A 23,860-nucleotide genomic window follows, 5' to 3' on the forward strand; every position below is an offset into this window, starting at 1 on the left:
GTTAGCACGTCCCCGAGCAGTTCTCTTGATGTCGGAGCACTTATCCAGCCCCTGGCAGAATGCCGCTTTTCAGAATCCCTCCTGAAAATTCAGCTAATTTCCACAGTTCTCGTCTGTGCTAAAAATGCACATTTTTCTTTTTTTTTTTCAGAAGTGCCTTCCATAAACTTCCCCAAACTCCCTCTCCTTCAGCCCTTTCCAAATACAATATGGTCACTTGGAATTTTGCTCTCACATTTTTTATGGGTGTGACGCAACAAGTTTTCCAAAATTTTCTGAGAACTGGAAACAGGACATAAGTGCTATTGATTAATTTCAGGAGAATAAAATATTCGGGATAAAACTTTCCCTTCAGAACCAGAATTTTGTGGTAGCTAGCAAGCTTGGTCCGAGTTATCACCCAAATACAGGTATTCTAAAAATAGCACACATCCAGCAGGGAGGAAACTTGGCTGAGTTTCAAGGCAAACCAAAATTTGTTAGTAAAACGAACTTATTCCTAACCCAACAGAATATTTCAGTATTTACTCAGCTCCTCAAGGAGTTTTGCAAGAGTTCATCTGCTTTTTAGACACTCATTCTAAAAAAAGGGAAGTGGACCTTTTTATGACAGGGTGGGGAATATCCTGTGTTAATGCTGGGCTTTTTTTGTTTTTCTGCCTTTTTTTTCCCTGTGAAATAAGAGGACTTCTAGTTGCTCTTAAAAAGTGCCCAAGGACCTTGCAATTATAATCAAATAAACATGTGGTTTAAAGTTCCAGGATGTGGAATATTTAAGCTGTGTGATGGAGATTGGATTGTGCAATTAGAGCGAGCATGGACTATGCCTGCTATTGAGGACATCTGTAGAGTAGAGCTGATCCAAGCTGATCCTCTCTTGCTTTCAGTTTCCTTGCTGTTTTCTTTCCTTCTTTCTGTTTTGTCCACTCCTTCTCCCAGGAAAGCCAATGCCAAGCACACAAGCAATCCTTCACTGCTTTTGGCTGCCTGCCCATCAGCGTTGTTGTCGGCAGCTGAAACCCTTTTCCCCCTCTCTCTTCCCTCTCCCTGAAAGCTCAGCTCATTGTCATATTCCCATCCCGATTCCCAGCAATCACAACTGCTGTCAGAGCCTTTGATCCCTGCCACCTACCAGAGACTTCTTCCCATTTCTCAATCTCATTGAGTCCTGTCCTGCAGCTTTCTGTTGCAAATCTCTTGTGAGCCAATGCACCTGCGCTGGTGTGACTGGAACTCGTACAGACACACCTGAGGAACCTTTCAAATGATCTGCTGAACAAGTACTTGGGGTATGGCTTCAAATTTGGTATAAACTGATTTACAATCATCTTACTGACCTGCCCTTGGCTGTGTGCTCCTGCCTTTTCCACCCACGCAAACAAAGCCAGTAATTGTGGGGGCATGCAGTCAGTTTGCAGATGCAAGAAAACAAAAATCCAACGATTTTTCCTGTGCATGTTCCGTAAATCAGATTAAGAAATTGTGCCGATGCCTGGTGTGCCTGCACAATTATTAAGTCCATCAAGAGGCAACAATTATTAGCAGGGCCATGGGGAATTGTCCCTTTTGGGACCAGAAGTTATTCCACATCAATGTTGAGATTCCTCCTTTCTGATTTTGCAGCAACTTCTGTCAATACTTTTGGTCTCAGCCTAAATAATTACAGGCTCTTCAGAAGACGGCTGGAGTCAGTTCAAAAAAGGACTCAAATAGAATACAGCTGGATCTGAGGCACAAAAATCCAAAACAATGTTGAAAAAAACCCAGTCTGACTCACATGGCTCCTCACATGGCCTTGACCTTTGTTGTGTTCTTTGTTGTGTTCTTTAGCGTCATCGAGAATTTTGTGATACATGTTCACAACAGACACTAACTCTGAACTGCTGCCCAAGCCCTGCTGGAAATGAGAAATGTTGTGGAATAAATGTTGTGGAATAAAACCCACCTCCTTTGAAGAGCAATTTTGGGTGGACATGGAACCAAGCATGTTTGTGCAAATATTGTATCTCCCCCTCTGATAAATTCTCTTACAAGCCCATGCATCAACTTTTCTGCTCACTATTCCCTACGTAAGAAGATCTATTTGATTTACCTACTTATTTGGCAAGGGCCTTATTTGGCCTTTAATCACCAAGGGAGGCAAGGCATAACCCTGGTTTTACAGCTGTTTGGCCAAGGCTTGCAAGAGCTCCATACAGAAGGCTCAGAAGACAGAAGTAGAAAAAGCAGTTTTTCTTTTATCCTCTGGTGAGTAAATAACACTTATACCTGACTTACATTACATCATGCAGGAGCTGGTTCAGCTGCCTGGGCATGTACAGTATTCTAACCACCTTGTAGGTTGAGCCAGTTGAAGAAGAGCAATAATAAATACATCCCCAAAGAGCAAAAGTCTGGATTTGAAAATTGTCACTTCAGAACAGAGCAAAAACACAACCACAAACTTACGGGATATTTTTTAGGAAAGTAGGCTGATCTGCTGGGACATTTCCTTACTTGTGATTCAGATCTCGTTTCTATTGATAAATTTGTATGACTGTCTCTGTTTGCCTGATGAATCATGTTTGTGGGACTTCCCTGAGCTGGATGCTGTGGTGCTCATGCTCCTTTGGGATTTTTCAGTCAGCATTTTCTATTTGTTGCTGAATAATTTAGTATTCACCATTTCATTTGGCGTACTTCTGCGTACAAAGGTTTATTTTGGTAACCTTCTTTAGGGGGTGCATATGTGATAGCTCAGTGCACTAGGGTTTAGTCCCATGAATCTTACACTGGTATTAGCTTCTGATCACTCATCCTGTTCTGGGGAAAATATGGTTATTGAAATACTTATTTTTCCTGGTTTTCTAGTCTCTTATTTTGACCTGGAATAAACTCTGAACTTGACTGCAATGTGACTTTTTTTCCCTGGGTTCTTGTCAAAATTACTCATTATTCAAGAAAAAGGAAGTAAAAAGAGCAGTATGGGATGGCTGGTCTCAGGAAGCTCTTGAGCAGCTCTGTTCATCCTGTCTCCAGCACAGCAGTTAAGAACCAAGGCAAATGGGAGGTGCTGTTCCTTCACACACAGAAGGTTAAGCAGGGCTAGTACAACACTCAAAGGTAAACATGCAGGATAAAAGCACTCCTGTTATGATTATGGAGCAGCAGGTGTTAGATTTACATGAGAGGAGAGTAAATTACATCCAGCTGAAATATTATATGTGTATTACATTTGGTTAGCCACTGCTTGGCATAAGCATATTATTTGAAGTACTACAGTCTGGTTGCATAAGCATTAGCTGTACAGCGTGCTCCTCAATACAGTAAGAACCCCCTTTTCAGTTAGAGAACTCATCTCAGTGAATATCAGACCAACATGTGCTACTCTCCTCAAGTGGGTAAATTGGGCAAGATGTAATTTCATTTCTATTACATTTTTGAGCCCATAATTTCCACTTACGCTCTTCTCCAGTTCTTTTGGGCCAAGTTACTCAAATCATAATGTGGAATCCCTGGAATTTGGTATCCTTAGAAAGGGAAAACAAACATATTTTACCTACTTTAAGACAAAGGTATTATGTTTATGCAAAGTCTGATTTGCTGTCAAAATACCATGTTATGTATGTTCAAAGGTCTTCTAGAACAAAACCAAATGTTACACACGACAGGTATTCTCCCATCTATGATTTTTCATTTGCTGGCCTATCTCATGAAAAGTCCTGATATCAGAAGAAGATTGGAACATCAAATAATATGTAAGAACACATCATTTTCTGCAGTAAGCTCTTCATTCCAGATATTCTGGGGGAGAGGAAATAAAGCTCTGAGATTATTTTTCTTAAACTGAATCTTTCTAATCCCTCTGCAGAGAAAAACGCAGTAGGTCCAAGAGAGAAAATGTTTATACATTGCTTACTTGGTAAATCTCTAAAAGCAAGTTCTCATACATAAAATTCTGGCACACTCTTTCTTGTTTTGCATGTCCTGTTTGTAAACCATCTGGCTCTGACACATCCCATTATCCAAACCAATCCTGATACTTTGAATAGCCAACTCCTCTTAATGCTCACAGATACTTCATCCCATTTCTTTTCCTTTTATGCAAAATTACCAAGGCATACATTCTGAAGACTTGATGTATTACACAGCAGTTTTACAGAAAAAATAATTAGAGGAACACAAATAAAATATGTAATGTGGCCAAACTAAGGTAAAGAAAGAGCGTGTGCCAGGATGTCATTTGAAATATGTTCCGCTAATTTTTCAAGACCAAAAAAATCCTGCCATTCCTTAGGCAATATAAGAAAATCAAAAATGTTAATGAACAATAGACATTTCTATTCTTCTCAAATAGTTAGCAAATATGATGTACCCAATGTATCAGCTACTTAAAATGGGCACATATACAGTACAATCTCCAGATATAACTGTGAATTGAGCTCTTTCAGCCATAAACAAGAAAAGATCTGGAGGATTTCTCTAAACTGGGACAATTAAGTAAGAAAAGGATAGATAGAGAAAATGTGATCATCTTCTTGGCACCATTGTCCAAAAACAGCTGTAATATAATGGCCACTCCTCATCCTTTCTAGATGGGTGAATCCACAAAGGAAAAACAAGTTGGTTTGGTACCAGTCTTTTCATAACCTATCTAAAAATGAGATTTTTCTGTAGAAAATCCAGAAAAATTATTTAGCAGGACAGAAGGCTAATCCTTATGGCATATCATTTATGTAATTCATGAAAACTACAAATAAGTGTATCTTCTGAAATGCAGTGACTGTGTATATTCTGACTGGACTGATACTAAGCACTTCTTTTTTGGCCAAATTACTGTGACAGCTTTCCAGTATGTGACAGTGAAATGACATAACAACTCCAATATCAACAGCTTCAGAAGTTCAGCCAGAAATTCATCTTGGACCATTAAAGACATCTGAAGATACAAGTAAGAATTCCACTGGAATTCCAGTAAAAATAAGGAATAGAAATTGAAAATTCAGCCAACAATATTATCTCAGAACATTAAAGACATCAAAAAACATGCATAAGGGTCTTCCTGCAAATCCAGGAAAAAGAGGTTTTCTGTAGTATCTGAAAGAGCTACAGTGCAAGAGCTTTTGGATGTCTGTATCTCATACATCTACTGACTGTAGTCAAGATATACCTTTACTACTCATATTTAGAGGTCAATTAGCTCCAAAGGTATCTTGTATTGGATTGACTAATAATGAGCTTCACACCTCTTAGTAAAGTAATCTGGAAAACTCTCACTATATACTTTTAAATATTATTTGTTGAAAGATAATGAGGAAGGTGCTAACCATATTTACACACACTAATCTCTCTTCCTCTTAAAGTTTGTGCTAAATTTAGAGCCTGTCTGGCACAAAAGCACATAGAAGCAGAAATGTGGCTGGTTTGTTATAGGCACGTCTGTATTTTGCTTGAAACAGCTAATGGGTGAATTTATGGATCACAACATTATTTTCTCAGAATACAAATAATTGTAGGTATTTAGAATCATGCATAATAAACATTTTGAAATGTGGTCCAGTTACTATTTGAAGATAATTTTTGTCACAAAGACTTAGAAGCTTAACATTTTATAGACACTACAGCCAAGCTAAATACCCAGCTGAAGTCCTTTTATTATGGCATTTTTTTACATATCCTTAAAACTCTCACCCTTCCCATATGAACTACTGGAACCATATTTACAATTGATAGGATTTTGAAAACCACAGATGTTAAAAATGTCGCTGGATAAAAGAATTACTGAACTGTGTTCTTCTTCCTGAATCTGAAGCGTGCTATTAAAAAAGAGGCAGAGAATGTATGAAAGCTTTGGGAAGGGGAAGAAGGAATGAAAGAATTCTGGAAAATACATTTTCCCCAACCACCTATCAGACAAAAACAATGAGCTTTCAGACAACAAATCTGCTTAACAGGAGGGAACATGCATGACTTGTGGTGCTAACAAATCCCTCAATTTTGTATAAGTTATTTTGATGTGCTGCAAGTTTTTAAACCACATCTCTCTGATGATTAGATTTTTTTCCGAACGTTATGAAAGCACCTTATAATTTCCAATTCAATTTAAGCTGTTCTCAGAGTTCATATCTGTGTGAGACCATGAGTGGCAAGCAGGAGAAAACTCATGTCAAATGACACATCTCTCAGTGAGTACAATTCATCCTCTCCTGAAGCTGTGAAAGTTTACCCAAAATTGGAATCAGCCACAGTAATCTCAACTTTAGAAATATCTGCTCTGAGGATGTATGAAAATTATAATTTCTGACTTAGGTTTTATTATTCCAGACTAGGGCAAGTTGACTTTCATTGAGTCCAATTGGGGTAGGTGGACCCCGAGTCACTTTTTAAAAGAGAAAGGTCTCTTACCAGTAAATACAATTTCTCCTTCATGTTTCCTGTACAACAAAGCTTTTAGCAGCAAATGTGATAAAATGCTAATTTCTATATACTCTATAGTCCTTCTATTTACAAAGTAGTTTTACATTTTATTATATTCCATTGTACAACTTTACACAGTACGTCATTGTTTCGATTCATAGTTCAGCAATTCAACATGTACTTAGATAATTGCCTTTCCACGTCCTGCTGTTCATTTAGCTTAAAAAAAATAGTAGAAAACAAGCACAGTGGTGCAATGTCCAGGCACTTTCAATGTTGCTCAGCAAAATAAGCAAGCACCCTGTTGGTAAGCATGGCAACTTTTTTTGTGGGGAAAAAAAAAAATGAAGCAAAACAAACCAAACCACCCTGCAATTCAGTCTTAGCTCATCATGGATGGTTTTAAACATCCTTTGTACAGTTCCAAGAATTCCTGAGGAGGCTCTGTAAAATATGACTGATATGTTTATATGTCAGCAGTGGGTCTGAGTGAGCAGTAGCTTCCATCACCAGAGGTTCCACTGATCGCACAGAAGACGTGAAGGGAGTCCTGCATCCAGGGTGAGTGCATCGTGTCTTCATGATAGATCTAAACAAAGGAAAACAATCACAAATTCAGTACAGGTTTCACTTCATCAAGCTGTTTAAAAAGGTATGCAAAAGAGATATCCAACCTTGTCTTCAAAGCTGTTTCACAAAGGCAGCGTAACAAAGAAATGAGAAAGAAGAACAGTTTAGTGATTTCTGTAGCATTAATACAAACACCATTCTGTGTATTACTGGATCACTTTTAGTTAGAACTATGCACTGTGGGAAGAAAGAGTTCTCTGTATAACAATTTTTTATTATGTCTCAGCAGTAACAGAATTCTAATAGGTTTTTTGTGAGCATGGGGAGTACATGCAGCTAAATCCCAAAGACACTCACTGCCTCTGTGTCCAGATTTTGTACTTTGCAGCCTGAAGGACACCCTGACGGCACAGGATCCAGCTAGAATGGCAGAGCTGACTGTGCATTTATTTTCACCACGTGGTTCACCAATCAAGTTTGTTACTTTGAAATTGCAGTAGTGAAACTGAGATCACTGGCCATCATAAACAGCCTCTGGACATCCAGCTTTCTGTCAGTCTCTGGAATTTCCTGGACCTGTTCAGCTGCAGTTTATAAATTTCTTGTGTTTACATTGTAGCTTAAAAGATCTGTAAATAGGTCACAGGCTGACCCAGTGACTACCTGTCTGCTGACAATATTCAGAAAAGCAAATGCTATTTGCAGTGAGAGCCCTAAGTTAATGCACTATACTTTTTACATTTAACTGAGTAATATTGCAAAATAAGAAAACTTAGTCCATTAGCATGAATTTGTTAGATATTAGGTCATTTGATGGCAATGAAAAGTTCAAGTCAGCTGTTGTACATCATGTTGTGCAACTATAAAGAACAGTGTTCTGCCTTTTGAGCTATTACAAGAAGAAAGTGAAAAGTATATCCTTTCCAGGGAGCTCTTCTCTTGGACATTTCAGTCATACTTTCCCCGTTAAGCAAAGATAACACAGCAGTAGATTAATCTATTGAGGTAGCAGGGGGTGTGTTTTAACTGTTTTAACAATGCTTCTTTGTGCTAAAATAATCTTAGCTATTGTACTTTGACAGTGCAGGACTGAGTGATTTGTTTTTGATTTGACTATTGCAACATTCAAAAGCCACAGAAGTTTCAGCAGCTGCATGCAAATTAGAAGTTTTGGCACTGGCAAATAGCTTAGAGTAAGCAGGTGGCAGCTCTTATGAACAAGCCTCTCTGCAGGTAGTGACAATGAAAAAACCAATGTGGCAAATGTGCAAAATCAACAGTTTTCACGCTAAAACAATGGTGGCCACGAGCAGAATAGAAGGGGAATCTAACAAAAGCAACAGAAATGCAGCAGTCACTCTCACATGGATCCACCCTTACACTCCTATAACAAAATTCATCCCCATCACGAGACTGGTGCCCTGAAATGATATTGTACTATTCCATAACAAGACTCTGATTCCCATAAGCATTATTTTATTGTAACAGCAGCCTGGTGCAGTTGAATTATTTTGCTATTTGTAGATTTTTCACTTAGTGTGAACAACTACACAACTACCTGTGGAATTTGCCTATCCATTTTTAGTGAGTTAACATGTTGCATCTTTAATTCATAGTCACACACAGACAGTATATTGACTAACTGGGAGATGCTGAAAGTATTCTTCTAAATTTCAAGTTCTATGAACCACAATGCAGTCTGTACTGTTGATTTTATATCCTTGATGCTATAAAACTACAAGCTTTCTTTTGTCATAATGAAGGCAACATTAAAGAGCAGAGGCATGGAAATTACTTCATCTAATTTCACAGCATAATACTAGATAGAAGTACAACTGCTCTTTGAATCTCTCACCTCTCTGATGCTAGTATAAAAAGTATTTTCCTAGAAAGATCCAAGAGAACATAAAATCGTAGATCAGATAAACTAGCAGGAAATTTAACAGTGCATAGAAATGGCATGTTGGCATAAGGCAAAAATTATAAGAAAACATATATAAGGAAAAATAACATTAAAAAAACCCGATAAGCTGGCTGTAACTGAGGAAATGGAAATTCTGCCTGAGAACTTTGACCTGTGACCTCTTTATAATTTTCAAATATGACACAGAACGTGGCACAGGATTTCTGATGACCATGGCAAGCAGTGGTGCGTCCTGAAGACTCCACCTTGCAGCACTCTGAATACCAGCATCAGGCTGACACATCCAGTCAACAGAAAGCAGTTTTAGGATCCACCAAATCTGCTGCTTCGCTTACTTGGCCATTTGTATTTAGCTACAGAACACAAGGAGTGATCACATTTTCAGTTCCCAGCCAGTTCTCAGCTTAGTCAGTTCTCAGGCACAGAGGGCCACCTCCGTGGGCTCCCCATGTGCAGTACGTGCCTGTTCATGGATGATGTCAGAAAGCTCTTTCACCATATCCTGAAAGTTTGATTTTAACCCTTCATGGTACTCCACTTGATCCTCCTTAATGAGACGCTCGTTGAGCTCCAGAGCAATTCCACAGGCTTGGATAAACTTCCTGGGGAGGAAAGGAATGAACTTGGGGCATTACAATAGTCCAGTCTTCTATCAAAGCAAGAAATTGAACAGACAGGCAAATCTCAGTATTTCCCACCCCCTGTTCTCCAGTGTTTGGGGCAAAACAAATTCCAGGGGTATCCCTGGCCCAGTGAATCAGGGAATGAAGAAGGACTGCAACACAGGCATTGGGCTTTCTGCTGGAGCTCCTGTGAGCCTGGATCCTCAGGAGGTGGGACAGCCAGTCCTGCAGGGCTGGCCAGAGCTGGGTGCACGTGACACAGCAGGGCTGTCAGAGGTCAGGCACCCTCCAGAAGGAAGTTCACACCATGGGGACCTGTAATGCTCTGAGGGCTGTTGTTTATTCTTTGCTTCATTTAGCACACATATTTTCCTTTTTTATAAAACTCAATAAAAACACATTCACAACTGAAATGGAGACCGTGTTTGCACTGCAAAGCTGGAAAGTAAAGCCATGCATGGCATGTTCTCAGGGATTGCTCCCTGATTGCCAGGTTACTTGGTGCACAGAAGGAGAATGGGACTGGCCCAAATGCTGCTTTCTTCATACAATGAGAGTGGAGAAATGGTGAAATGGGAGATACCAGCACAGAGTAAAAATGCAGGGGCTGGTGGGCAGGTGGTTGCACCTGGAGGTCCAGAAATTGGAAAAACACCTGTGCAAGTCACACAGTTTCAGAAATTAGCAACAGAAACAAGAACAGTGCTCTTCTGTAAACTGAGCAAGGATTTGCTTTAAAATATTTTAAGTTATCATTAGCTAGCAAAAAATCCCCTTGGAAAAACTGGCAAACAATGCACAATATCAAAAGACCCTTGAGCCCCTGGACTGTCAGATTCTGGTTTTCAGACATACTTCATGTGATAATCTCAAAAACCCACACAAACTGTGGAAGCAAGTGTTCAAGCAAATCTCCTCATGGAGAGCACAGCCCTGGAATTGGGTATATATATCTTGATATATATAATCTTGATAAATATAATTTCATGGGCTTTTTTCATTGTGTGAGCACCCACAACCCCATGAGATTTGGATCTTTATAAGACATATCTAAGTATCCAGCATCTGCTGAGTTTGGAGACAGACAAAAATATAATCAGAGCAGGTACCATCTTGCAGCCAAGCTGCTAGTTTTTATTGCATTAAAAATCCTACCTGAACATTTCTTTTAACTCATTCACCTTCTTAGCAGGGTATTTGCTGGACTGGCTGTCACTTAGGAAAGCTCTGGCATAGGCCAAAGGACCAGCATTAACCTAGAATGAAAGAAGAAATCATTTATGCTACAACTCCTCCTGAGATAAAAAGAGATATTAAGATTGCTTCCTCATATTTCCTCTTATTTCTGTGTGGAAAAGCAGCATGCTCTGAGTCCTAAGGTCACTCACCCAGCTTTAGAAGCCAAATGGCTCTTTGTGCCTTACCCTTACAGTACAACCTTCAAAACTTAAATATGTTTCAGCAGTTACTTATGGCTAATTAATGTGCAATTACACTTGGACTTGACACTGTAAACACCACTGGAGGAAATGTTTATTCCTCCAAGCCAGCTGCCTGTGCAGCACTGAAGGTGACGGGGAGGCTGTGCTGGAGGCTGCAGCCCTGAAGCCTGGGTAGTTAATGATTTCTGGAAAGTAAATGTGCTGTGACCATGCCTCACCCCGAGCTGTGCATGTAAATGCAATTCTGAACAGACATCAAACAGACTGACCTGCACAGAGACACAGCCCTGCAGTTTGAGCTGCAGCTGGATCATGTCAACATCACCAGCAGAGCTGCAGAGTTTCTGCAGCTCTGCCGTCTTGTCCTTTATTTCATCAGTAGCGACATCAATTGGCTTTAAATTAACTTGATGTTCATAATTGACTGGAATTCTCTTCTTAACATATGGAAAGGAGTTCAAAGCTAGCAGAAACAGCAAAAGAAATGTATAGATTAAGAAGTGATGCAGCATATAGGAGTACTCTTCATAGAACCTATACAAGCAGATTCTTGTCCCTGGGGATGCGAAATCCCAAACAGGGCTATAATTTACCAGGAAGGTTTTTTAATCTGTAAAAATGTGCACATAAAAACACAAGGTAAATTTCCCCTCCCAACCAGAATATTGTCTCACAATTCTGATTAAGCTGAGAGAATTTGTCACGCTTCCTGAACAAGTCTTCTAATAGTTACTGATACTGTTTCATGTTCAGGTATTTGTACTTACTAGTCAGAATGGTCCTTTTTTTGCATTGTTCTTCCACACTGCCATGCTTTTTTCCAGATAAAGTGTAAGGAGTTTCAAATACAAATCTATTGATATTATGATTTCTTTCAAATTCAGTTTTTCTTTCAGACATTTCTTTGTCTTCAAAGTAGGGCTTCACATAAGTCACTTGAATATGGGCATATTTGGGATCAAGGTCTTTAATGTTGACCTGTGAAATAAGAGGATTACTCACAGGGGGAGCAAAGGTTAATAAGTTATAATTGGCTAATCTATTCACTGGGATGTGATTTAAAATAATTCTCTGCTGATCTGGCCTCACTGCAGGAAGGCCAATGTCATGCCAAATGCTCATTTTGCCTTCAGCTGGTATGTCTAGACCATCCACCAGCAGATAAGACAAGGAGGTGTGGCACAAGAAATACATCACATGGTGCCAAACAAGCTGTTCCTGCAGCAGGCAGCCACGTCCCCTGATCCATCAAGGCAGCACAGGCCTGAGCTGCTCAGTCCTTTTAATATGACCACAAAGGTTCCAGACTGTGATCCAGTGCTCATGCAGCGCTGGGCCAGCCAAACCTGCAGGCCTGCACTAAACCAGCTTTGGGATCACCAGCACTCTTTGGTAACCCAGATAAATCCCACTGCAGCCTAAGGATGTGCCCAGCTTTTGCAGGGAGCATAAATAAGTATTCCATGTGAAAAGAAAGGAGTAAGGTTGCAAGGCCCCAAGAGGTTTTCCTTTAGACTTGCAGCATCAAAGCAACAAGAAATAACTTTGCTTCCAGTCACCTGATGCTCTGTGCTGGCTTCAATGCCTTCAGCAAGGCTCAGTGCAGTGGGGATTGCAATTTCCATTCATAATTCACACCTGGGAGCCACAGCAGCACCAGCACTTGTCAAGCTGTGCAACATGTCCTCACACAGGAACATGAGGACACCAGGGACAATTGGAAGCAAGGTGATTTTAAGAGGGTGGAGGAGAGGGCTCATTCTCCCCCTCCCACAGCAGAGGGAAGGGATGCTCTGTCAGCTTCCTGCAGCTCCACAGAGCACGCAGTTTAACTCTACCTTATTAGAATCCTGGATAATCTTTACAGTCTCTGACCCAAATTTTTCTCCATAAAGTTTAAGAAGTCTGAAGGAGATCTCCGAGAGGCCTGTCAGTTTGGGCTCCTTATAGACGTATTCCTTCCCATCTTCTTCTTCAAAGAATGTCTGGCATTAACCACAAAAAAAAAAAACAAAACCAAAAACCAGCAAAAAAAACAGTGAGGAATATCTGTGTTTTATCATTTAGAAAACTTTCACGCTAGATTTGCTGCTTGTAAAGAAAGCTTCTATTAACATTTCAGAAAGCCAAAGAGTTTTAAGGCTATGGCTCACAAAGTCTGACTGAACTTTGCCTATTTAATAACTTCCTTCAAAAATGGTCTTAAAAAAAAAATTCTTCACCCAACATAAACACAATGTATCATTACTTGAGTACAACCAGTGAGAAATCTAAACTATGTGGAAGATGGTTTGGCCAGCATTTGACCTTTTGGAAGGTTAGAAAGAGATAAGCAGGAGAAAAAAACCACAAAAACAAGGTGCAGAGAAGGAACAGAGATACGTGAGCTGAGGAAGCCCTGCCAGCAGAGCCACAGGAACAGTCTGAAATTCAAGAATTTGTGTAAGCTGCAAGAGACTTTAAGCAATAAAAAAAGAAATGGGTTTCCTGTGCTTTAATTCCTCTTGTATGCAGAGAAGTATGATTTGGTGTATTTACTGTAAATGGAGACCAAAACACATCAAAGGCTGTGCTTGCATCACCAGTCTTACCCATAATGGAAACAGCATGGGAAATTCATCCTTTGGTGAGCTTTTCCAGTTAGAACTTGTGACACAGTGTTAAGCTATCTGTGTGTAGTTGAAATTTAAAGCCAGAAAAGCTTCAAAGTGCAAAACTGGATCAAGTACTGGTTGTTGGGATGCTCCACAGCTCAATTTTAAGGGATGATCCAGTTATTTCCAACTTGCAGAAAACTAAGCCAGCAGTTGTTTCCTTCCCTCTGTTGCTAACCTTATTTACTTTTTACATATCCAAAGTTACAGAGAAGATGAGGGTAAATATAAAATGCATGTCTGCTGCAGCAAAAGTCACTGCTCTGGTATGTTGTGACAGTGACATTCAAAGGTACAAACCCATGATGGTTTCAGGGGTATTCATCATCTCCTTGAAAAGAAGGAACAAAGAAAGCCAAGGCTAATATATTTTAAATGGTGTTTTCTAAAGAGGGGTCCTGCACCTCCCCTTGGTTATGAGTGCACAAGCAGAAGCAGGCTGTTCAGAGACAGAAAGGACATGAGGGTATCACACTTTATTAACTGCTATAGGTGGAGAGAAAAAAAAAAACACAACTGCTTTTAAGCTCAGAAGACTTCAATGAGATATGATAAGATCCTGCCACTTCCTGGGACTCTTAAGAATAAGATCTGGGAGCCCCAGATCTTATTCAGTTTCCCAGCTACCTCAGCTAACACTAGTACTACCTATCTCTAATGTGTGTAATCAACACTGATAGATATTTTGCCTCCAGCTTCTCTCATAACCTTTTACTCTGCTAATACCCAGAAGGGAGCAGCATTTTTCTGTAGAAAAAAATGTCTGTTACTACTACTGTTTATATACTATGGTTACAGTTATATACTGTTACTAGTTATATACTATACACACTAAATTGAGCCTGTGTAACCTACAATAACTATAATTACAAAAAAACCCTCAGTGTTTTCTGAGCCCACTAAGGCATTTCCTAACCCCTGAGTTGTTTTAATAAAAGCCTACCAGCAGAATCATAAACTTTATAATAAATCAAGTGCTCTTGCAAACAGATATAAACCCTCATCCCCAGTGTGCCAAACACTCATGTAGACACACTGGTGGCTGCAGCAGAGGAGCTTTTCAACTCCAGGTCTGACAGAGCAGCAGCTTTTGGGCCAGGATGCCTGGTGAGGGGCAGCTGGCAAGCCAGTGTGTATACTTACTTGTCCATAAAAGGCCACTCTGAAAAAGGTTCCAAGGAGCCTCTTCCTTGTGTGCATTACTTCCAATATCTTAGCATATGCTCCGTGGAGTGTTCTGTACAGCTGGGTGAGTTTCTGGAAATCAGATTTTAACATTATGAGGAAAGGCAGGTTTTCCAAGCAGCACATTCTAGCTAACACCAGAAGCTTCAGAGATACCTGAACACAATCCTCTGGAGAACTGAAGCCTTAATTTCTAAAAAAAGTTGAATTCATGCAGTCTTGTTTGAAAAACCTGGTTTTAAGCAGATGCTTAGTGTCAGGTCTGCAGGGCACCACAGACTGCAGGAACAGCACAGCTCCTGGACAGAAGGCTCAGTGCACTGTCTCAGGGTGTTTCTTGACTGAGACTTCACACACAGAGCAGCTGGCAATATTTTACCCAGGAAGCCTTTTTTTGATTAGAAACATCTTTACAATGAAAAAACAGGTCGAGGTAAGGCTTCCTTCCCCCAGGTTCAGTTATATGGCTGGATGGGAGGGAAAGAGGTCATGGCACAGGGAGGGAAAGTGGACCAGTATTAAGCTGAACCACAGGTCACAGCACGTGGTGGAGAGGAGCAAGGCAGGGAACAGCCTCCTTCCTTCCTCTCCACTTGCCACTGAAGTACCCACAGATCTAGGCCTTCCTTTCAGCTGCTCTCATTCTGTTTTTAACCCTTAGAAACCTCAGGTCTCAAAAAGAATCCAGCTTCAATGAGTATAAGAAATGACAGGTTTTTCTAACAGGAAGGAAAGTGGTAATTATTAACTAAACATGAGTCATCCATGTCATTAGCTTTGATAAACACCTTACAGATCATTGCTTTCACTCATTTCTTTAATAACCAGCAATGAGGCACAGTGTGCGCTTTAGTGACACCAATTCAGTAACTCACAACTTCAAAAATAAAAAAGTTTTTTTTTTCTTATATAAAAAACAAGAAGTTTTTTATTTCTTAGCAGTCTAGAAAATTGCCTGCTCTATGCAAACTAGTTGAAAATACCCACCTCAAATTCACGCCGCTTTTCATAAATAGGAATGATCAGTTTGGAAACTTCAGAAATTGTTTCATACCGCTCTGCCTTCCACAGGCCATCTATACACTGCTCCAGCAGCTCCACCAGGACCTCCTGTGATACCAACCAAATGGGTGGTGTTACTGACACTCCAGCTCAGAAGATAAAACCATTTTCATTTCAGATACTTCTATCAGATCCCAGAATAAGTAATTGCAGTTACATAAGTTTAAACACTGTGTATTCCTGGCTTTTCTAAAGGCATTCTAAATTTTGGGGAGGGGGAAGGGGAAGAAGAAGAAAAAGAACATGTTATTTTTTAAAAGTTCATTAATTCTTCATAAACCATTAGCCTAATAGCCAGTAAGTATGTCCTGGTTATTTAGTTACTCCCCCAGGAAAATGCAAAAACTCTGGGAGAGTACAGACAGGACAGCACTGGAGATCAGAGGTGTGTGACTAAGAAACACATCCAAGGAACAAGTATTGGCTGTGATGCCAAGGATCCTCAAGCCTTGATGAATGGGCAGCTGGGCTGCAGGGCCACCTTGCTCAGCCACATGGCCAAAGCAAGGCAGCTGCTCAGGGGTGGTGCAGAAGTACTTGTGAGACTTCATGACTCATGGGTGGATCTACCCACTTCCCCAAGGCCTTGCTAGAGTTTCTGGATTGTTCTGCTACCATGGTGTCCTGCAGAACAGCCCTAACTCCAGGGGGACCCTAAGATGACCTCTCCCTTGCAGAGCTTGACTTCGTATTGCCCCTTCTTGGAAACACCACACCCAGCTGTGCTGCCCCGTGCTGGCAACATCAGTGTTTGCATAACCCAGAGGCAGAGGTTGTGGTGCAGCTTTTTCAGCCTCAGTGCTAGAAAAGCTCTTCACAGAACCAAGAACTTACATCAGTTTTACCTGTCTGAATCATATACAGGAAATTCTCCAGAGCAAATTTCTCTTGAGAAATTGGAGTGGAACAGTCTTGTTTACAGATACCAGTGCACAACTGCAATTTGTTAGAGCTCATATGAATGAAGTCTAAAACTAATCCTAACCAGATATGGTATATCTTACCATCCTCCTATCTACAGTACAGGACCTCACCTCACTGTAATGTACATCCATCATCCCACCATCTTCTTTCATTGCACCCTCTTCATCAATGTTGGGAGTGATCTTCCTGAAGGCAGCACATCCACTAGGAAACAGTTCTGCAGCAGACAAAAGCAAATGGATTAGTGGAATTATCTCAAATGTGTCATGCTGCTTTACTTTAACCTGAGCTGGCAAATGAATGCCACTCAACAAATCTCTCACTGCCCCACTCAACCCTGGTGGGATGAGAAGGAAAATCAGGGAAAAGAAGTAAAACCCATGGGTTGAGATAAGAACAGTTTAATAACTAAAACAAAGCAAACTAAGGTAATAATAATAACAGAGAGAGAGAGATAAACCTCAAGAAAATCAAGTGATGCGCAACACAGTTGCTCATCACCTTCTGACCAATGCTAAAAACATTCCCAGTCTGACTCCCTTTCCAGGTAACCCCCCCAGCAAATGTATTGGGCACGACCTTCTGAGATGTAAAATATCCCTCTGGCCAGTTCAGGTCAGCTGCCCCAGCTATTCTGAGATGTAAAATATCCCTCTGGCCAGTTCAGGTCAGCTGCCCCAGCTATTCTCCCTCCCAGGTTTTTGTGCAGCTCCTCAATGGCACAGCACGAGACACTGAAGAAGTCTTTGGCTTAGAGTAAGCGCTACTGAGAAACAACCAAAGCAGCCGTGTGCTGTCTACATTCCTCTCACACTGAACCCAAAACAGAGCACCAGCTACCAAGGAAGAAAAGTAACTCTATCCCTATCCAGCTATTGCTGGAGAGCTGGGTGGTAAGCACACAGAGCTGTACACTCCTAGCAAGGAAGCACAGTTAGGTACCCCAAAACTTTGGGTAGTTCAGCCTTTACTGAATTATTCCAGCCTCTGTATATGTAAAGAGTGCCAGTGACAGAAATAACTCAACGTTCAAACTTCATTTAATATTCCTTTGGACCTGTTCCTCTTCCCTTTTAGGAGTTCTCCTTTACCACTACTTGTGGTAAGCAGCCTTTGTGTACAAACACAACATTGCAAACCTTCAGTACCCCCCTCTCTGCAGCCATGTGAGATGTGCATATATATCACAAGAACAGGTCCTGATTTTTCCCACTTTGCCAAGACAAAGTACAGAATTTGGAGGGACTCCAATCCCCCTGAGCAGGGCACTGAAGAATCTTCCAGACAAGGCAGTGTATATAATCAGCTTTCATGCAGCCTTAACTTTCTGAAATGTTAAGGGTCCACTTCAACAATTACTCCCTTAAATGGAAATGAGAAATTGGGTCAATATATCAACTGCAGAACAGGTTTTTCTTTTAAAAGAAAACCTGCAGTGTGGTGTAACTTGAGAACACACAGCTTTGTCCTTCCTTCCTGTTTTGCACTAAGCCACAAAACTCTCCTTTTTTTCTGATTGTTCTTTACATATGTGTATGGTTAGGCTACAGTCTCATTTCTTGGCTGAACTCTGACTGCTTTATTCTACAGTTTTGTGTACTGCCTATAGTAATAATTCTGAGGATCATATTGAGTCAGCTTTTAACATGGCCTTCCCCAGTGAGCACATTTCCTAATATAAAATACAAGTGAACATTTAAACCAAGACACGATGTGTCAGTTCTTATTTCACTCCGCAGCATGCTGGCACGGCTGTCTGAGTGAACAGGTACGAACAACTGTGATTTCTTAAAAACTACTCATCATCATCTAGCTTTACACACTGCAATAACTTCTTTTTCCTTTTCAGCTTGTTTATAAAATAACAATTTACCAAATTGAGAGAGCCTTGTCTTTAAAAAGATTCTGACACCCCCAAACATCCCCATCATCCTCCTCACGTCTCCCAAACAGCAGACACTTACTCTTCCTGTGCAGGAACTCGGCAACGAGGGCTGCTACGTGAACATAACACATGGCTGCCTGCGAAGCACAAAGGGAAATTATCAAAATGTCATCTGTACATCTGTTCTGTTGTAACCAGTTTTTAATTGCACAAATTACCTCCGAGAAGTCTCCGTTCTTCACGTGTATCTTGGCCATGCTGTCCAGCCACGTCTTCCGGAGCTCGGGGGTGCTTGCGTAAGACTTGGCCAAACTGTACTGGAGATCCACCAACATTTCTGGGTCCTTCTCATGTTCTTTCATTTGGGCAGTGGCCATGAGCACTGTGCGGATTCTCTTTGTCAGATCTTTGACTTCGGAAGGAAAAGCCGTTGCCTGACACAAAACAAACTGAATTAGCAGCTAATACAGAAAATACAGGGTTTGCCAAGGAATGACCCTTTCAGCCAACTTCACTTATCTGAAAACACTGAGAACACAGTAGATAAGGCTAATTAACTCTTCCTTACTGAACTCACACTGCACACAGAGTGCAGTACTTCAGCTGCACTCAGAGGCATTTCAGTCATGACATGCACAGGGCCAATCGCTCCAGGTTGTGCCCAGGATGCCAGGCTGGCTGTTCCTGTGCTACAGGGAGGCTGCCACTTTGGCATCCTGAGGAGCTGCTCTGAGAGCAACACAGAAGTGCTCCATGCATACAAATATCTCTGGATGAGACCACAAACTACAGCTCCAGTATTTTTTCATGTCATTCAACATCTGGCTTGTTAGGCTCTGATGTGGTCTGTCTTCAATTCCTAAAGCCCTAAAGGCATTTGTAGAGCTTCCCACCACAGGAATGTAGTAGAGAAGCATGTGCTCTGATCTGATCCCCTGCTCAGAACTAGGCCAACATTGAGTTAGACCAAGGCTTGTCCAGCCAAGTTTTAAAATCTCTTAAAACAGAAAATCCACCCCCTTTCAAGGCCCTGCTCCAGGGCTGCACAGTGCTCTTGGGAAATAATTTTTTCTTAACCAAAACTGGAATTGCCCTTGCTGCAACTTGCATACACTGCCTCTTGTCCTGCACTCCACACCTCTGAAAAAGAGTCTCTAAAAACTGTCTGCTGTGGAAAGAAGCAGGTCTCTCCCTTCCATGATGAGCCTGGTTTATGCTCCCTCTCCTCAGATTCCTGTAGCCCAGATGCTGCTGTGGTTGTGCATGTTATTCTCTCCAACGTGTTGAAATCTGTCCTGTACTCTTGCACTCACACAAATACAAAAACTTGATATAATGATCATCTCATTATGTAAATTACAAGTAAAGTACGGCTCAGTATAGCCCTTACCAACATCCGTGTGCATAAAAGAACTGAGGTTTTTTCCAGGTATATCCTATCTATAAATTTGTTAGATCATAATTAAACCTAATGGAAGTTCCCATTAAGCCTTTAGGTCACAGGATAACTGTGGAACTGTAAAACACTTCCCATTTCCCCTATCCTGCCTTGGCAGCTACTCCGTGTGAAATGGAGCACATTGCAACGGCTCAGTGAATTGAGTACAAACCACTAATTCTAACACAAAGATAGGCAATCATTTTCCAAAGAAATACAACCATTAATCTCCACATAAGAGCTTTCTTACATTACTGACAGTTGAATAAAACTAAATCCTGCTAATTATTACCTTCAGGCAACAGAAATACCGGACCCTCCCTTGTCATTTCCCTCAAAGCTGGGAGTTCCTGGAAAGCTCTTTGGACAGTCTGGCAAGCAGAACATGGCAAAGCACAGCCTGAGCTGCTGAGCTCCCTCCCCTTGGTGTGAGGCCTCATGTTTGGAGCACAACCTGGCTGAGCAGCTGGCCCTATTGCTGCTGGCATGACACTTGTTTACTGAGCAAATGCAGCCTACTACAAGCCATAAATCACAGTTCCAGTCATTAACCCAACCCTTAAACAGTTTCCTGGAGTCTGTCCACAGTCTCACATCAATGGCTGATAGCACAGGGCGGGATGTGACATCTCCAACTCACCTTCATCGGCCTGTCGCTGTTTGCAAAGTTGTTAATGATGAGCAAGGAGTCCTGAAATCTGGTCCCACCACTGAGGGCCACATCTGCAATTAACTGGCTCACTGCAATTATTATCTGTGGGACAAGGTAGAGGCTTTATTTAAGCAAGCCCTAATAAAAGGGTTTTATCAAGGTCACAGTTAATCAAATGCTCAGAGGAAACCATCACATCTTTTCCACCATGTAAGCAGCGTTTGGTGCTGTGGCTCAGCTCTCACATCCCCGAAGGACAGACACTCCCCAGAGGACCAAACTGCTTTGCAGGACTAACAATCCAACTATTCTAATATGAATCCCTGTTTGGACATTAGCTACCTTCTTCTGTGATTCTTTACAACCCACAGGGTATTCATCTGTCCCCCATGGTATCTACATTTGCTTCAAAAGCTACCAATGCCAAAAAAAGCAGCTCCTAGGAAATCCCTTCTCCTGCCTTAAGGGCAGCTGTACTTTCCACCCCATCCGAGCCAGTCTCTGGCACAGAGATGTGCCTGGTGTCTGATACACTAAAACTCAACAGCTTGGAGTACTTGATGGCAATTATTTTACTTAAAGGTGCCTGGACCTAGGTCACTGGAAATAGGAATTAGGCAAAGCCTGGAAAGCAGGAGGATTTTTGTCCATATGGCAATGACAGGATCTTCTGCAGGTATGAGGTCACAGAGCTCTGTTGCTGTAACTGTTCATTAAATCTGAGGCATCCTGTCTCTAGCTTTTCTCCAGCCACTGACCTGAAGATGTGTTCTCAGAAATGTTCTCCTTTTGGTGAACTCAAAATTATTTCTCATCAGGAGGTACAGAAGAGCAGAGGCTTCGTTCCTTGTGGAGGACACCTTGGAAGTGCAACACTTCAGGATCTCATAGCAGAGGGCAGCACACATGTTCACCCTTCCTTTGAAAAATGCTGAGGGAAACTTCACAAGAGACATGCAAATATTAGAAAATTCACCACTAAATGGCATAAGGTTCACATGGGCAGGGGCACAGGGCAACAAACTAAGCTCCAGTCTGGACAGCCTCAGCAGAACTTCTGCCAGAATTCTGAGCCTGAAAGTATTTATGGGAATTAATTAGGGGTCTATTTTTAACCACATTTCCTAGACTGATGGGAACTTTGCTGTCACGCTTCTTGGGGATGTGATTGCTTGTGTCCATCTAACCCTTCCCCTGACAACATCTGGGTTTACTGGCAAAATCTCACCAAACTGGACTGACAGAATTACGTTCTTCCAAAAGCCATAATCACAAGCAGTGGGGCAGAGAGGAGAGGTCCCACAGACATTCCCACCACAAGGTGCTGTCTGGAAGATCAGAAAATCCATCAGAGCCCAACCAGGAATCCAACCTCACTGGGAAATGTGACCTGCAACACTCACGCATCTACTTCTACATGACCCCCCAGAAACATCTAAAATCGTGCCTGCATGCCCTCAGGAATGCAAACAAGAGACTGGCTGTTCCCTTAGAGCATAAATTGCAGTGACCTGCCCTGCCTCCCCAGCCAGGGCCACCCAGGGAGCAGCAGGACCAAGCCAAGCCACAGTGCAAGCTCTCCAGTCACAGCGGGGCTCAGGGACCTGCAGGAGGGACAAAGGGAACACCCTGGTGGCCTGTCTGTCCCCTCACCAAACCCCTGAGCACAGCTGGCAGGGCAAGCTCAGCCCTGCCTGGAAAGGGCCACCTGCAGCAGACAGGTGGGACACCTGTCCCAGTGGGCAGCAGCCTCCTGGGGACGCCAGGTGCGTCCCTGTGGCTGCGGTCACAGGAGGTGGCTGGCAGGGAGGTGACACCACCCTTGGCTTCCTTCCACCTCAGCAGAGAGGCTGAGCACAGGGAAGCAGAACAAGGAAGGGCTTTGTGCTGGCACGCAGGGACCTGCTGGGGAGGGGAGACGGCAGCACCTCCCGCGGGGGTGGATGGAGGCTGCTGGGGATTGCACAGCAGCACTGTGCTCCTGCTGCTGCAGCTGGCAGCCAGGCCCAGAGAATCTCCTGGCAAAAAGAGGCAACAGAGCCAAGCAGGTTTTACCTATTCAGAGGAAAGATTGCTCAGTTTGTTCGAGACCCATGGTCCTCATAGGGCATGGTCCATTAGCCACTTTTACCTGCCCCACTGCCTTCTGCCCATGGGAGGGGGCAGTAAATAGTGCCAGCCAGAGGCTGAAGCTGTTACTGTGGCCCTCCACTCCTTGCATTAAGTATGTTTGTTCTAGGAAAACTTGGAACTGGTGCTGCCATGGCTAACCATGGCATGATGGTGACAGAGTCTTAAAACAGAGATCTAGGACCTGTGGCTAGCAAGATACTGGGATTGCACCAAGAAACCAGAATTAGGTTTTAAAAATTAGAATTTTTGTTCACTGCCTTGGGCCAAAAATTATCTTCAAAAAAAAAGTGGGAGAAAGAAGGAAAGAGGCAAACAAACATCATAATAACACAGGGCCACACAGATCATGTGTTCCCCTGGGAAAGGAGCTCCCAGGAACTGCTGCCCACTGCAGTGCTGTCCTTCCCCAGAGCCAGCCAGGACCATGGCCAGCCCTGGGCTGAGCTGTGGGACTGGGCAGGCACACACAGCACAGCCATGGCTGGCACCTCTCCCAGCAGGGACACTGCCTGCCAGCAGAGGCTTTCCAGACACTTCCAAGGCACTGCTAGGGACAAAGCCCTTGCCTGGGAATCCACTGCAGGAGGAGCCCTGTGCAGTCCCCTCCACACCAGCTCTGGAGGAAGAGCTGTGCCCTTTTCCCAGGGAGCTGTGTCCCTTTCTGGAGCCCCAGCAGATGCAATGGCTCCTGGTGCCAGGTCCAGGGAAGCAGCTCCAGGGGTGAATGGGTGCTGGAGGCCCAGCCAGGTCAGGTGCTGCCCGTGGCTCCCCAGCTGGGCCAGAACACTGGGGAGGGCATGGAACAGCCCCTGTGGTGCTGACTGTGCACTCTGCAGGAGCCCATTTCTGATCCAGCCCCACACCATGGACAGAGCAGCTCCCAGAGAGGACTCAAAGGGACGTGAGGGCAGCACAGCCACAGGGAAAGGCAGGAGGAGCAGAAGGATGTCTGAGCCAGTCTTTAATGCACCC

At 42.5% G+C, this 23,860-nt stretch overlaps 1 protein-coding gene across 2 annotated transcripts in view; it reads right to left on the reverse strand.

Moving 5' to 3' along the window:
* Positions 1-5,673: 5,673 nt before the first annotated feature.
* DOCK11 (dedicator of cytokinesis 11) overlaps positions 5,674-23,860 on the reverse strand; it is a gene marked incomplete at its 5' end in the record, with an annotated part of 81,326 nt that continues 63,139 nt past the window's right edge. For both annotated transcript variants that reach the window (XM_084213006.1, XM_084213005.1), the window contains 13 exons: positions 5,674-6,985; positions 9,354-9,492; positions 10,669-10,769; positions 11,225-11,418; positions 11,723-11,933; positions 12,794-12,940; positions 14,753-14,866; positions 15,782-15,904; positions 16,891-16,997; positions 18,745-18,802; positions 18,884-19,099; positions 20,744-20,857; positions 21,514-21,696. In XM_084213006.1, coding sequence (XP_084069132.1) covers positions 6,863-6,985; positions 9,354-9,492; positions 10,669-10,769; positions 11,225-11,418; positions 11,723-11,933; positions 12,794-12,940; positions 14,753-14,866; positions 15,782-15,904; positions 16,891-16,997; positions 18,745-18,802; positions 18,884-19,099; positions 20,744-20,857; positions 21,514-21,696 — 1,830 coding nt within the window. In that variant the 3' untranslated portion in view covers positions 5,674-6,862. The remainder of the gene's footprint in view (positions 6,986-9,353; positions 9,493-10,668; positions 10,770-11,224; positions 11,419-11,722; positions 11,934-12,793; positions 12,941-14,752; positions 14,867-15,781; positions 15,905-16,890; positions 16,998-18,744; positions 18,803-18,883; positions 19,100-20,743; positions 20,858-21,513; positions 21,697-23,860) is intronic.

Source organism: Fringilla coelebs (assembly GCF_963513975.1).
Source record: "Fringilla coelebs genome assembly, chromosome: 11".
Lineage (NCBI taxonomy): Eukaryota > Metazoa > Chordata > Aves > Passeriformes > Fringillidae > Fringilla > Fringilla coelebs.